This window comes from Jaculus jaculus, chromosome 14, assembly GCF_020740685.1.
Source record: "Jaculus jaculus isolate mJacJac1 chromosome 14, mJacJac1.mat.Y.cur, whole genome shotgun sequence".
In the NCBI taxonomy this organism is placed as follows: domain Eukaryota; kingdom Metazoa; phylum Chordata; class Mammalia; order Rodentia; family Dipodidae; genus Jaculus; species Jaculus jaculus.
Window position 1 is genome coordinate 83,525,854 of NC_059115.1, and position 14,620 is coordinate 83,540,473.

Below are 14,620 nucleotides of genomic sequence, written 5' to 3' on the forward strand. Positions count from 1 at the left end.
GTTGTACAATATCAGAGCAATATACAGTAATAAGTTATATTCTTATGCAGCAGCAATGAGCCAAATGATAAATTATTTTTTAAATCATGTTTTCAGTAGCATCAAAAAGAATAAAATAAGCCAGGTATGGTGGTGCATACCTTTCATACCAGCACTCTGGAGGCAGAGGTAGGAGGATCACTGTGAGTTTGAGGCCACTCTGAGACTACATAGTGATTCTAGGTCAGTCTGAGCTAGAGTGAGACCCTACCTCAGAAAACAAAGAAAAACAAAGACTGAAGTACTTAAGAACAAATGCATAAAGTTAAAGTATAGGTCACTGAATATATGCAAGGAGTGAGATTCAAGTAAAACTTATACAAATGCATCCTATGTTCATGGACAAGAAGATGGTATTGTTAAGATGGCTATGCTCAAATTGATCTACAGATGCGCGACAGTTACAGCTGGCTTTTTTACATAGATTGATAAACTGGTCCTAAAATTCATAAGGAGATTGGAGGTATCTAGAATAGACAAAGCAATTTTGAGGAAAAATAAAAGTTGGAGAACTTGAATTTCCTGATATCAAAATTCAAGACCTCCAAGCGTGGTGGTGCACACGTTTAATCCCAGCACTCAAGAGGCAGAGGTAGGAGGGTCTCTGTAAGTTCAAGGCCACCCTAGGACTACATAGTAAATTCCAGGTCAACCTGGACTAGAGTGAGACCCTACCTCGAAAGAAAAAAAAAAAATCAAGACCACCTGGTACTGCCATAAGAATGCACAGAGCAATCAGTAGTACAGAAGTAACCCCAGAGGTAAAACTTCCCAGTTATGGGCCAATGGTTTTTGACAAAGATGCCAAGATAATCAAATAGAGAAAGAATAGTCTCCTCAATAATGCTGGGAAGCAACTGGAAACTCATAATATATGAATGAAATTAGAATCCTGTTTCACACCATACATAAAATAATTCAAATCGGATCAAAGTCATAAACGTAAGAACTGAAACTGTAAGCTCATAAACAGATAGATGTAAATCTTTCTGGTCTTGAATTGGCCAAAATTTCTTATACAGCACCACAAACAAAAACAACAAAGTAGCAAAATGGAATTCATCAGAATTAACTCTGGTATCCAAAACTACTATCAAGAAGTTGAAGAAAAAAATCCACAGAAGGTGAGATGTTTATTGATACCCCAGTAAAACCATTATAGTTAGATGTTTGTATTTGATAATATGATAGTATAGTGAGATGTTTGTATTTGATAATGATCCTATATGTGCATATAAAATTTTCTTTTATGAGTAATAAGGAGTCAACTGAATTGTAAATGAGCTAAGGGTTTGTGGGTCACGTGGATCAACCTGTGGGACATTGTGCGAAGTGAAAGAAGCCAGTTACAGAAAGACAAACACTGCATGCACTCAACTCTTCCTGGATCTTGGGGAATAGAGCAGTGGCTTCCAGAGATTAATCCAAATATGCAAATTTTTAGTTGTAATTTGAGAAGATTCTTAAGATTTGCTTAAAGAATAAATCTTAACTCTTCTCACATCAAAATGCAAATATGTGATGTGATGGCATGTTAATTAGCTTGATTGAGGGGATTACTTCATAATGTATATGTATATCAAAACATCACATTGTGTGCATTAAATGTATACAATAATTGCTGAGTATACTTCAATTTAAAGTAAATGGGCAATGAATCTAGGTAGAAATCTTTTCAAAGATAAGCAATTACCAGTACAACCATGAAAATGTGCTTAATTTAGTCACCTAGATAGTCATACATTACTGGTAGGAATAGCACATGGTTCACCACTTTGAAACACTGGGAAGTTTCTCAAAAGTTTAAATAGCATTAACATAGAACCCTAAAATTTCACTCTTAGGTACATACCCAAGAGAAATGAGAAAACACATTCATTCAAAAACTACACATGGATGTTCATAAAAAGATTATTTATAGTAGCCAAAAAGGGAAACAAATATTATTATTAGCTATCAGTTAGTGAATAGCTTAAAAATTACAGTATGTTTTAGTAATATAATAAAAGGAATAGTACTCTTTCAATAAAAAGGAATGAAGTACTCATATATGCACAAAATGGATAAGCCTTATGCTAAGTGCAGGAAGCCATGCACCCAGTCCATAGAATGATGATTTCATTTACACAAAATGTCCAGAGGGGACAAAGCTAAAAAAAACACACAAAGTGCATTGGTGGACAGAAGTCTTGTGAGGAACTAGGGAGTGACAGATATTATTGGATTCTTTTAAGGGTGACTAATATATGATGGTGATGCTTGTACACTCTGAAAACATACTAATTATTATTGGATTTCATACCCAATGTGAATGAGTTATAAAATATGTGAACTACATCTCAATAAGGCTCAGAAAAAAATCAATCTTGAAAAAATTAAATTCATGTGTCTCCCCACTTATTAGAAGGAAAAGTGACAATTCCTTAGCCTAGTATTTAGAACTTCCTTGAATTTCTTTCAGTCTACCTGTCAACCATTCCACCTAACCCTAGCATCCAAGTAAAAGTAGGGGTATGGCCATGCATGCCTGTAAACTCAGGACTAAGCAGGCAGAGAAAAAAGGATCACTGGTCAGCCAGTAGGACCAAAAATTGGTGCAAGCTCTAGGGTCGGGGGAGGTTTGTCTCAGGGAAACACAGCAGAGAGTAGAGGAGTATACAAGACGTTTCCTGCAGTCTGCACATGTGTACACCTGGGGCGTGTGCATCTGCACACACATGCATATCGACATACACAAAAGTGCTCAGAAAATATATCCACAAAAATATTAGTATCATACTTAACAGGGAAGTATTAAAAGGTTTTTGCCTGACATCAGAAATGAGACAGGAATTCCCACTGTCAATACTTTTTTTGTGGTTTTTGTATTTTATTTATTTATTTACAAGAAAGAGAGAGAGCGCAGATAGAGAGAGAGATAGAATGGGTGCAACAAGACCTCCAGCCACTGCAAAGAAATCCAGAAGCATGCGCCACCTTGTGCATCTGGCCTTATATGGGTACTGGGGAATCAAACCCAGGTTTTTAGGTTTTGCAGGCAAGCACCTTAACTGTTGATTCAGCTCTCCAGCCCCTACTGTCTCTACTTTTATTCAAAATTGTTCTGCAGATTTTGTCCAGCGTCAAGTAAGAAGAGGGAATAAAAGATGCACGTTAAGAAGATGTTACACAGCACACTGCGTGCTGTTAGAATGTGAGCCGGCCCTGTGTTTGTTCTTTGTCATGTACGCGTGGTCTTGTGTGTTGAAATGCTGAGGCATCTTTGTCATGTACGCGTGGTCTTGTGTGTTGAAATGCTGAGGCGTCTTTGTCATGTACGCGTGGTCTTGTGTGTTGAAATGCTGAGGCATCTTTGTCATGTACGCGTGGTCTTGTGTGTTGAAATGCTGAGGCGTCTTTGTCATGTACGCGTGGTCTTGTGTGTTGAAATGCTGAGGCGTCTTTGTCATGTACGCGTGGTCTTGTGTGTTGAAATGCTGAGGCGTCTTTGTCATGTACGCGTGGTCTTGAGTGTTGAAATGCTGAGGCGTCTTCGTCATGTACGCGTGGTCTTGTGTGTTGAAATGCTGAGGCGTCTTTGTCATGTACGCGTGGTCTTGAGTGTTGAAATGCTGAGGCGTCTTTGTCATGTACGCGTGGTCTTGTGTGTTGAAATGCTGAGGTGTGCATGGATGTCATGACAGCGACAGCACGTGAGGGCCGGTCACGGAAGGAAGCGGAGTAAGAGAGGGCAGAGGAGAGCTCACCTTGGCTGTCCAATTTCTTTTATGAAAAAAATTCAAATAAGCCGGGCGTGGTGGCACACACCTTTAATCCCAGCACTCGGGAGGCAGAGGTAGAAGGATCACCGTGAGTTCAAGGCCACCCTGAGACTCCATAGTGAATTCCAGGTCAGCCTGGGCTAGAGCGAGACCCTGCCTCAAAAAAAAAAAAAAGGTGACATGTTAGTATCTGTCTCCCTGGACGATGGCTCATGGTCTTTGTTTAATTCCTCAAAATGAAAAAGAGTAAAGTTGAGATAGAGTATCATTTATCATTTAGTCTTAGACTTTTGTTTAGGTATTTTATGTTCCTGTTCGTTTTAAGAAAAAAAATGTATGTAAGTATAAGTAGGGCTGAGATAGCTGTTGCATCTTTTTTGTTTGTGTTCACAAAATGTGCTGTTTTATTGAACATTCAGAATGTTTGGTATTGAACGGTGGTCTTTATACAAACTTGTGGTGGGTTAGATGAGGGCTCACAGTTTTCCCAGTCTGCGTTAAGAACCTGCTTCCAATGATGCACATCCTCACACGCTTAGTGCACCAAAAGCAGCCATGTGTGTTGGAGCCAACATACGCACAAGCAAGGAAGCAAGGAGCAAAGCGGTTTTCCTCTTGGGCACTAAAGACTTATTGGTGTGTGTTACGACTGTAACTACTGCTGATTTCTGGATCCTTGTCCATGTGTCTACAGTCAACGCAAAGGCTGTCAAGGAAGGAGTGACTCCTACCTTTCCCACCACAGATAGCTCTTTCTATATGAAACCCTGCCTCAAAATTTGTGGAGGTGTAAACAGGCTGATCCCTAGAGTTTTCTAGCTAGCTTGCCTAGCCAGATTGGTGAGTGGGTGAACTCTGGGTTCAGAGGGAGAACTTGTCTCAAAAATATATGTGGGATGATTAAGAATATTTGAGGAAGACACCTGATACCAACCTCCGGCCTCCACATGTATCACACAAATGAACACCTGCACACGTGCATGCGCCCACATGCCTATGAACACACACACACAAAGCAAAAAGCCCCTGTGAGAAGTCCCAAAGCTCTGTTTGGGGGAAGAACTCACAAAGTCTTTGTTTTGTTTTGTTTTGCATTTTGAAACAGGATCTCACTGTGCAGCCCAGGCTGGTCTTGAACTCCTAGGCTCAGGAGATCGTCCTGTTTCATCACCTTGGTGGGATGCACTCTTCTGCTGTTGATGTCATTGCTGTTCTAGTTTTAATTGTGTCCTGGTGGTGCTGGGAGCTTGCACGTGCTAGGCAGCGCTGTCCCTCCAAGCTGCAGACGTAGCTCTGTAGTTGGTTTTTAGTTTGGCTTATTTTTATTTCTCTGAGTCTGCACTTTCACAGACATACCACACACTATGGCAAGTGCTTACTGGGCTGGTCGTTGAACCAACTTTTGAAGTGCTTCCAAAACAATGTCCATGACCATGTTTGAAAAGTTAACATAGAAATGTGAAGTTCAAGCAGACTTACTATCATACAGCAAGTTCCAAAGTTGAAGCCCTCTGTCCCATGTCCTCAGGAATCTACCAAGCTCTTCGTGCAAAGTTGAGTCTGCTTCACCATAGGCATTCCTCTCCAAGGCAGGTGAGGGATGACGTTAAGAAAAAAGAAAGAACTGGGGCTGGAGAGATGGCTTAGCAGTTAGGCAGTTAAGATTCCCCAAGATCCATGGAACCCAGATGCACAAGGTGGCACATATGTCTGGGGTTCGTTTTCAGTGGCTGAATATCCTGGCACTCCCATTCTCTCTCTTCTTCTCTCTCTCTTCCTCTGTCCCTCTCTCTCTTCTTTCTCTCCTCTAAATAAATAAAAATAAAAATGCTGTTAAAAATTAAAAAAAAAAAGAGCAGAATGAGCACAGTTCAGACTCTTTGGTGGGTCTAAATTTGGAGGCAGCACATGGCCTAGATGCATGTACGTAACCAGTCTAGCCCACAGCATGTGCTCTGAGGGAGCACTTTGTATCAGTTACTTCTAGTTGCTGGGACAAAATGCCTGAGCAGCAGCTAGAAGTTACCTGTGGAAGGAAAAGAGTATAATTCTGCTTACCATTACAGAGAGTAGTGTCTCTCGTGGCAGGGGAAACGTGGCAGGAGCAGAAAGCCAGTGTCACATCATCACATCAGTGGGGATGGAGTAGAGAGACCATAAGAGTGGCAAGCAGGACCATGCTCCACCCCTTGAAGCTTGCCCCCAGGCCGCACTTCTTCAAGCAAGGCCCCACCTCCTAAAGGTTCTGTGACCTTTCCCAACAAAGTCAACAACTGGGGATTAAGTTTTCAAATACACAGTTTATGCAGGGTATTTTCCATTTAAACTACCATACCTGTGGTTGTCCAAAAAGGTCAATGATGTTGGGTGGATTAGCCCAAGGCAGGGGTATATTACTAGCAAGTTCTCTTCACCAAAGTCACATTCTCTTTATGATACTTTATCAGTTATATGGGCAGTATGTTTAGGTCAATCTGTCAGGCCTCTGCCTCTTAACTGGCTCCAAACTCAAGAGGGGCATGTTTTAGTCATTTTTTCCCTCAAAAACTTGATCGCCAAGCGTGATGGCACATGCCTTTAATTCCAGCACTCAGGAGGCAGAGGTAGGAGGATCACCATGAGTTTGAAGCCACCCTGAGACTACATAGTGAATTCTAGGTCAGCTAAAGCGAGACCCTATCTCAAAAAAAACAAAACAAAAAAAAAAAACTTGATGATCAATTACTGTATAACTTTAAAATGACAAATTAGTAATCCATGATACCAGATAATAATTTGTAAACCCAGGATATTTGTTTTATTTTTGTTTTTGTTTTTCTGAGGTAGGGTCTCACGCTAGCTCAGGTCCACCTGGAGCTCACTAGGTAGCCTCAGGGTAGCCTGGAACTCATGGTGATCCTCCTACTTCTGCCTCCCAAGTGTGGGATATTCTTAAACAATAGTTATTTGGTCTGACTAGTTAGCTGAGTACTGCTTACTTACTTTTAAATTTCATAAAAAGTGGTTTAAAATAAATACAAATACATAAAATGGGGGCCAGAGAGATGGCTTAGTGGTTAAGGGGCTTGCTTGTGAAGCCTAAGGATCCAGGTTTGATTCCCCAGGATCCACATAAGCCAGATGGACAAGGTGGCACATGCGTCTGGAGTTCATTTGCAGTGGCTGGAGACCCTGGTGCGCTTATTCTCTCTATCTGCCTGTTCTCTCCCACCTCTCAAGTTAATTAATTAAATAAATACATGGATCTTTTTCAAGGTATGTTTAAACTCTCCTACCTTGAGATAGATTTCACTAAAATGTGCATTTTATAATATGCTATCTACAAACGTGTAGTGTACACGATGATATCGAGGTATAAGTATCCACAAAGAATATATTCAATGCATTTAGGAACAAATGAATAAAGAAAACACACACTCACACATGACACTTCAGGAACCCCAACTCGGTGAGCTGTAACAGAACGCTGCTCTGCACACGGCAGCGCTCGGTGATTTTAAGGATGAATTAGCATTCTAATCTCTTTGGGATTTCCTTTATATTTGTGGTGGTTTATGACTGACATCTAATGTAACTATAGCTTTCTGTTTATATTTAATAAAAGATTCATTTCTGTGGCAGGACACACATTTTCATTCCAGTATTGAATAAATGCTACTGTTGTACAAGAAGGATATAAAATGCTGATGTATAATGACAACAGTCCAATAACAGCAATCTAACTCTTCCAAACTATTTCTTTCCAGGTCCTGGCAACAGAATGGCTCTAGCAAAAAATGATTCCTCTCTAGAATACTCTGCCTTTAACACATCTGTCCATGCTGCAATTAGACACGGAAAATGGAAACTCCTCACAGGCTTCCCAGGTAGACATGCTCAGCTTAGTGAGCTCCCTTCCTGCAACAGGCAGGAAAGGGCCTTGTCCTCCGTCTTTCTGTTCCCTTGGGACTTTATTCTCTGGACCACACCTCAGAAAGGGAGACCCATATCACTCTTGTTCTAACCACCTCCCCTGTCTTCCTACCTGAGGTCTCCAGGCTCCTGCCCCTCCGCTCACTTTGCTCAGACACTGAAATCTTAGCTAGCTCTTCACACCTTTTATGGTCCCTACTTGTCATAAGAAGACTGCCATCCAGAGCTTTTGTGTTTACTTTGAAGATGCAGCCTGCAACCAATTACACAGCTTCCATTGTTGTCGTGGGCCACATGGTCTTTCCCACCAGAAAGAACTTAAAGGAAAAGTTTGCTAAAATAATGACTGCCTTTTATAAAGTGTTATCTCTTGGGCTGTTGAGTAAGAAGATGAGGAAGAGGAGTGTTTCATCTCCTCCTCCAAAACCATCCTCATTTTTCTTTTGAGAATTGCAAGTAATGGGGGTGAAAGGTTTCAAGCATGGGTGGCTGTCAAGAGCACCCAGCTCGCTGAGAACCTCTGAGTGACATGATCACCAGCGATGAACTGGGGGTGGCTCCCTTAGCCCATTCTTGGAAAGGGACATATTTTCAGTTCTTTGTGAATATGGCATATAATCGTTAAAGCTATGATGTAGATTTAACAATGCTAAAATGTGGGTGAGAATTCTTGATGTTCACAACATGACAATTCTTTGCTTGGGACTGCCCCATATATTTATTGCAGGGCATTTTAACATCATTGGCCCATGATTGCTAAAGCACCAGGTGCTAGGAGTACCCTCTCCCCCAGCCATTGTGATGACTAACACCCCCCCACACCCACACATACACACACATTTCTGAATGTGCCAGGTTCTAAAGAAACAAGACCTAATCCAGCAATAAACACCAAGTCAGCACCAAGGGCCACATCTTTTTTATATGACCACACCCACAAGCCCGGGTGGCCTTGTCCCCAGACTCCCAGAGGTTAGAACCCAGCAGTGCTTCTTCCCCAGTAAACAGTTCCATTATTTTCCAGGTTGTGGTTCCTGGTTCCCACCACCATCTCAATACAACACTTCTGAGATCCCTTCACTGGACCCATCAACCAAGACCCTCTGGCTCTTTGACATTGATCGAGACCCAGAAGAAAGACACGACGTGTCCCAAGAGCATCCCCACATCGTCAGGAAGCTCCTTTCTCGCCTGCGGTTCTACCAGGAGCACTCAGTGCCGGTTTACTACCCCCCGCAGGATCCCCGCTGTGATCCCAAGGCCACTGGGGTGTGGGGCCCCTGGATGTAGGGCTCTGGGAGGCTGGAACACTCTTCCATGTAAGCTGGACCTTGGGCTTTGACTCTCATGCTTGCCTCTTGTCCCCTTCATTGTCCTCCCTGAGCTCGCGCTGTCTTTCTCGTGCTCCTAGACCACACCAAGGAGTCCAGTTTCAATCCGTAGTGCATTTCAGAAGCCAAGACAAGCTAGGAGGCTCCTGCTGTTGGCTGGCACTAGTGTCTGGAGGCTGGAGTGGCTGCGTTCTCCCCTCTTCCTCTGTTGTGGGGCAGCTCGGAACTTGACATAGGAAGTTCTCAGTGAGTCCTGGAGGCTGGGACAGCTGGCTCTTCTTGTCTCACAAGTCAGTCATTAGATTTGTCTCTGCCATTAGTAGTTTTATTGGCATGACTCACATGTCTTGTAACAACTGCAGGGAGCAGATGATTGTCAGCGGTTCCGCTGGCCATCGGGCCTTTCTGAGATCATCAGGTTCAGGCAGTCCATGTCAATGAGCCCTCTGCTCGCTTACCCCTCATTCGCTCATCTCCTCATGAAGCCCAAGGCCCATGGCGTTAAGGTCAGCATGGCAGGGTGCATATGCCTTGACTTTGGTTTCCACAGTAAAAGATGTTGTTGTTGTTTCCCCTAGCACTTCCCCCAGTTATTTCTCATTCTTTCTAGACTTTTACCACCCCCAGCTTTCCCTGCAGGGTACTTGGACGCCAGTGTCCTGTGCCACATACCTCTCTACTCTGAGCACCTTGAGCCTTGGAACACTCCTAAGCTCTTCCCAGAGAAGGTAGGCTGGGGCACTCTGTGACCAAGCTCATGGGAAACACAGAAAGGGCAGGTTGGGACATGTGGCATCTGTTAGGGAGGTTTCTCCTATGTTGTGTGGCATCCATTCTTGTGACTGTGGATTGTGGCTTTTATCTCCTAACATACTGTGAGTGACACTGCTGTCCCCAGCAGTGAAGGGAAATGTCAGGAGAGACCACTTTGTCTGGAGTTGATGGAAGTGTGGCTGTTTGAGAAAGAAAACGACCAGCATCTGTTACATTAGCCTCCACAAAGTAGAGGTGATCTGAGCCACGTTTCTCCTTCTCTGTTTCATTGCTTGTATTGGGTTTGGGGTTTGGAGAAGGATGGACAGTTTGAGTACCAGAATCGAAAACTAAAACCACTAAATGTATAATACAGGCCTCATTTGTATAAGCCATCTTTTGTTTCAGTAGCAAGATGCCCTGGTCACTTCTGTACATACTGTATTCTATTACAATAAGACAGTTGCAGGAAAATGTTGCTAGAACTAATGACATCTCTTATCAACCTTTTCCCACCTTGTGGTTTGTCAGGCAGTTGGTCAGAAGGCCACCTCTCACTTTGAAGCCTGTGGCAGAAGTCTGAACTGAGCCTGGTGGTCCAGCTGCACCTTTGAATCGCAAAGCCGCTGGTAGCCTCGTTTAGTATTCTCAGTGGAAGCTACTACTTCATGGCTCCTTTCTGGGTTTCCCTGTTGTGCTTCCAGCAGCTGTCCCCAATTCCAGACCCTTGATTTCTGTGTATTCTGGGAATGTTCCACATTCAGTGGATTTAAGAAGACTTTCAAAAAGTAATTTTAAAAGATGATTTGAGATTTTGTTTTATCCCTGAAGAATAATTTATATGAAAAGAAAAAGCTTGTAGGTTGTCATATTTAGAAATATCAATGTTGGGCTGGAGAGATGGCTTAGCGGTTAAGCGCTTGCCTATGAAGCCTAAGGACCCCGGTTCGAGGCTCGGTTCCCCAGGTCCCACGTTAGCCAGATGCACAAGGGGGCGCACGCGTCTGGAGTTCGTTTGCAGAGGCTGGAAGCCCTGGCGCGCCCATTCTCTCTCTCTCCCTCTATCTGTCTTTCTCTCTGTGTCTGTCGCTCTCAAATAAATCAATAAAAAATGAACAAAAAATATTTAAAAAAAAAAAAAAAGAAAAGAAATATCAATGTTATTTCTTTCCAAATTCTTTAAAGAAGGTTTTGTTTACTAAATTGTGGACTAATTCCTGTTGGTTACTATGTGATTATCCCATATTTGAAGGACTAAATAAAATTAATCTTTTTAAAACTATGTCATCCATGATTATGGGGCTTCTACTTGATATGATAGAAAAGCTCTAGAAAAAACCGGATGTGGTGGCTCATGCCTGTAATCCCAGCACTGTGGAGGCTGAGGGAGAAGGGTCATCATGAGTTCAAGGCCAGCCTGAGATGTACACAGTGGGGGCCAGGGTTGTCGAATCATGTCCACTGGATTAAAGTGAGAATTCTGCCTCAAAAAGTAAAACGTTGAGAGCCGGGCATGGTGGTACATGCCTTTAATCCCAGCACTCAGGAGGCAGAGGTAGGAAGATCACCCAGAGTTCAAGACCACCCTGAGACTACATAGTGAATTCCAGGACAGCCTGGGCCAGAGTGAGAACCTACCTTGAAAATCCAAACAATAAATAAATAAATAAAAACGTGAAATAAAAAGTTCAGAAGCCATGTAGAAATGATGGTTTACAACATAGTGAATGAATTTAATTCATTGAATTATAACACTATAAGAGAGTGAAAAAGTCATTTCATGTTATAGAGGTCTTCCAAAAGTTTTTTTTTTAATTTTCCAATGTATGGTATGTGATTTATATCTCAATAAATCTGTTACACAAATATAGCAAAATTATTAGAGTTTTTAAAAAACATGCCAGACATTTTAGAGCAATCTCTAAGAATATACAGTGCAGCGGTAGGTGTATAGTTCACTAGAAAGTGCCTGCTCCCTGCACAAACAAGACCTGGGTTCACAAACTATGCCTATATATGTATATATATGTGTGTATATATATATGTACATATCTTTTATATATAGGTATGTATATATAAAATGAAGTAAGGTACAGCAGGGACATCAGTGAAGGGTAGGAATGAAAGCAGTGGTAAGTCAATATATTACTTGTATATACTGCTCCATAAAAAATGAGCCCAAAATTTAGCATTTCAGAACAATAAACATGTATTATTGCACACATCCATCGACTCAGGGTGACGTAGCTGAGTGGCTCTACTCCAGGGGCTCTCGTGAGGCTGTGGCCTAGCAGTGGAAGAGAGCACCACCTGAGCCTGTAAATGTCCTCCTATTGGACAGGCTCACTTCCACCGCAGCCAGTAATCTGGAGAGAGAGAGAGAAGGGAGCCACAGTGAGTTTTGTGACCTAGTCTCCAAAGTCACCTCTACCTTTTCTCTACTGTCACTAAATCTAGACCTTAGGGACATCCTACTGATTGATAGATTTATGATTGTATTTCACCACAGGGCTCAGTTTGCCTCTTGGGGAAAAGATTGTCTAATCATGTCCATACTTATCACAAGCTGCTACTTGAAGAGAGATGGTTTTTACAGTGAATGCAACTTTGTTACCGTGGTAGAATGAATACAGACAATTGTTTGACCCTCTCTGTGCCTCATTTTTTTTTTCTTTTTTCTTTTGCGTTTTTGTTTTACTGGTAAAATAACAGGTTGAACTAGATTATCTCAATGTCCAATCTTTGTCCAAAGATAGTTATTGAAATCAAGTAAATAGAAGGGAAGAATTATGTCTTTTTACAAGGCATGGCAGAGTAATAAGAATCCATCAACACACAAGGGGGAAAACAAAATAGCGATACACATATATGCATATTTTTCAGCCAAAGAAAAAACTCAGGGCTGTGGAGATAATTCTGTTGGTAAAGGCACTTGCTGCACAAGCACAAGGGCCTGGATCCCCCTGAGTTCAATTTCCCATCACCACGTAAACTAAAAGAGAGACTAATGGAGAGAGGGAGGGGATATGCTGGAGTATGCATTTGTGAAGGGGAAGTGGGGGAGCGGAGGGATTTATCATGGTTTATTGTCTATAGTTATGGAAGTAGTCAATAAATATGCTTTTAAAAAGCATAGGCAATTTCATAGAGACAGAGTAGAATAGAAGTTATCAGGGTCTGAAAGAATGGGAAAATGATGAATTAGATGTACAGAGCTTCTGTCTGCAATACTAACAGGTCTTGGAAGCAGATGGTATGAACGCACGCATTGCACACCTCAAGGTGTACCTGCAAAGATATTTCCAAGCATTCGCTGAATGTGGATGACACCATCCCATAGACTGCAGGTCCGGATGGAATAAAAGGGGGGGGGGGTGCAGCCTGCTCGTGCAGGCTGTCCCTTTCTGTTTCCTGTCTGCCCCTCCTAGGTGAGCTGCCTGAGCCACGTCCTCCCACCACCATGATGGTCTGTCTCACCACAGGGCCAAATTCTGTGGAGTCAAGGACTACGGACTGCAACCTCTGAAGTTGTGAGCCAAAATAAGTAAGTCCACCTTCTAAGTGGTCCTTCTCTGGTGTTTTCCAACTCACAGAAAAAGCAGCTCATCCTCACAGTGCAAGCACAATAGAAATCCAGAACTGGGAGAGGAGAGCGCTCCAGAGCAGTTCGGAAGTGGCGGCGGTGGGAGAGAGGCAGAGCGAGGAGCGGGCGGCTGCAGCCTAGCTGGAGGCAGTTACCTGCACTTCTGCTTCTCATGCAGATTTGACTTCTGGGAGACTCACTGAAAGGGCCGAGGTCAGCATAGGGGTTCCTTTGGGAAAGTGGGGGTTGGCTGAGGAGGGTCATGACAAATCTTTTGGGGTGCCGCCTCTCCAATGTCAGTTGGTCTTTACAATGGTGTATGCACACGCAAAAATTCACTGAGAAATTTTGCTACACACTTTATGGTTTATATCTTATTGCTAATTTAAGAGAACTTTTAAACAAAAACATAAAACACCTGTGCTTAAATCAAAACAAGGACCACATATTTATCTTTTTTATAAACAAAAATGGAAATGTACACACAGGCGCATGTAGATACATTTCCAACACTGTGGAGAAAGTCACTATTTGAAGAAACCTTTGTTGAGAACCTCTTGATAAACAAAAATAAATAGAATGGATTTGTGTTTCCTAGGTTGACATGTTGGTGACCAGGTTTCCCTGAAGGGGTCATTCCATGTGTGTGGGACTAGACATGTGCCAGAAGGTACAGAGAAAGAAAATGATGCAGACATATCCCAAGGCTGGCTTGGCCCCTAACTGCCACAGTGCTTTTCCTTAGCTTGACTAGCTTTAAGAATACCTCAGCCAATGCATTAGCTAAATATGTTGAATGGTGATTGTCCATCACACTGACCACATGGACTTTTTATACAAGAGGTGAATGGCCATCATTTGTGTAGATTGGGCCCTTTTTGGGGTTGCTGAAAAGCCTGCTTGCTTACTGTGGCCTAATGATCTCTGAGGGTGGACAGAAACAAACTGGATGACCGCAATCACAGCTCTTCCACCTTTGCCCTGTTGCTATGGGAACCACCCACTGGTGTGAGGAGCTAAGACAGTCGCCATTACAAGATGGCGCTGACTTCCTGCTGAGGGTTGTGACGAACAACTCCCTACTTGGTCATATCCTGGCGACAGTCTTGCTTGATGCTGCGCGTGCACATGATGTAATGCGTCCTGGGCCTATCCCGTGGCCCTGGGTGGTGGGTGAGCAGGTGGCAGCCAATCCATAGGTGTCTCATAGTATTACACCCTATAAAAGCAGCTACACTCCT

General features: G+C 42.7%; 1 protein-coding gene across 1 annotated transcript in view; it reads left to right on the forward strand.

The window, feature by feature from the left end:
• Arsb (arylsulfatase B) overlaps positions 1–10,673 on the forward strand; it is a 177,204-nt gene extending 166,531 nt beyond the window's left edge. The window contains exons 7-8 of the mRNA XM_004651448.2: positions 7,547–7,666; positions 8,737–10,673. Of these exons, the coding sequence (XP_004651505.2) occupies positions 7,547–7,666; positions 8,737–9,002 (386 nt within the window). The 3' untranslated portion in view covers positions 9,003–10,673. The remainder of the gene's footprint in view (positions 1–7,546; positions 7,667–8,736) is intronic.
• The last annotated feature ends 3,947 nt before the right edge of the window (positions 10,674–14,620 follow it).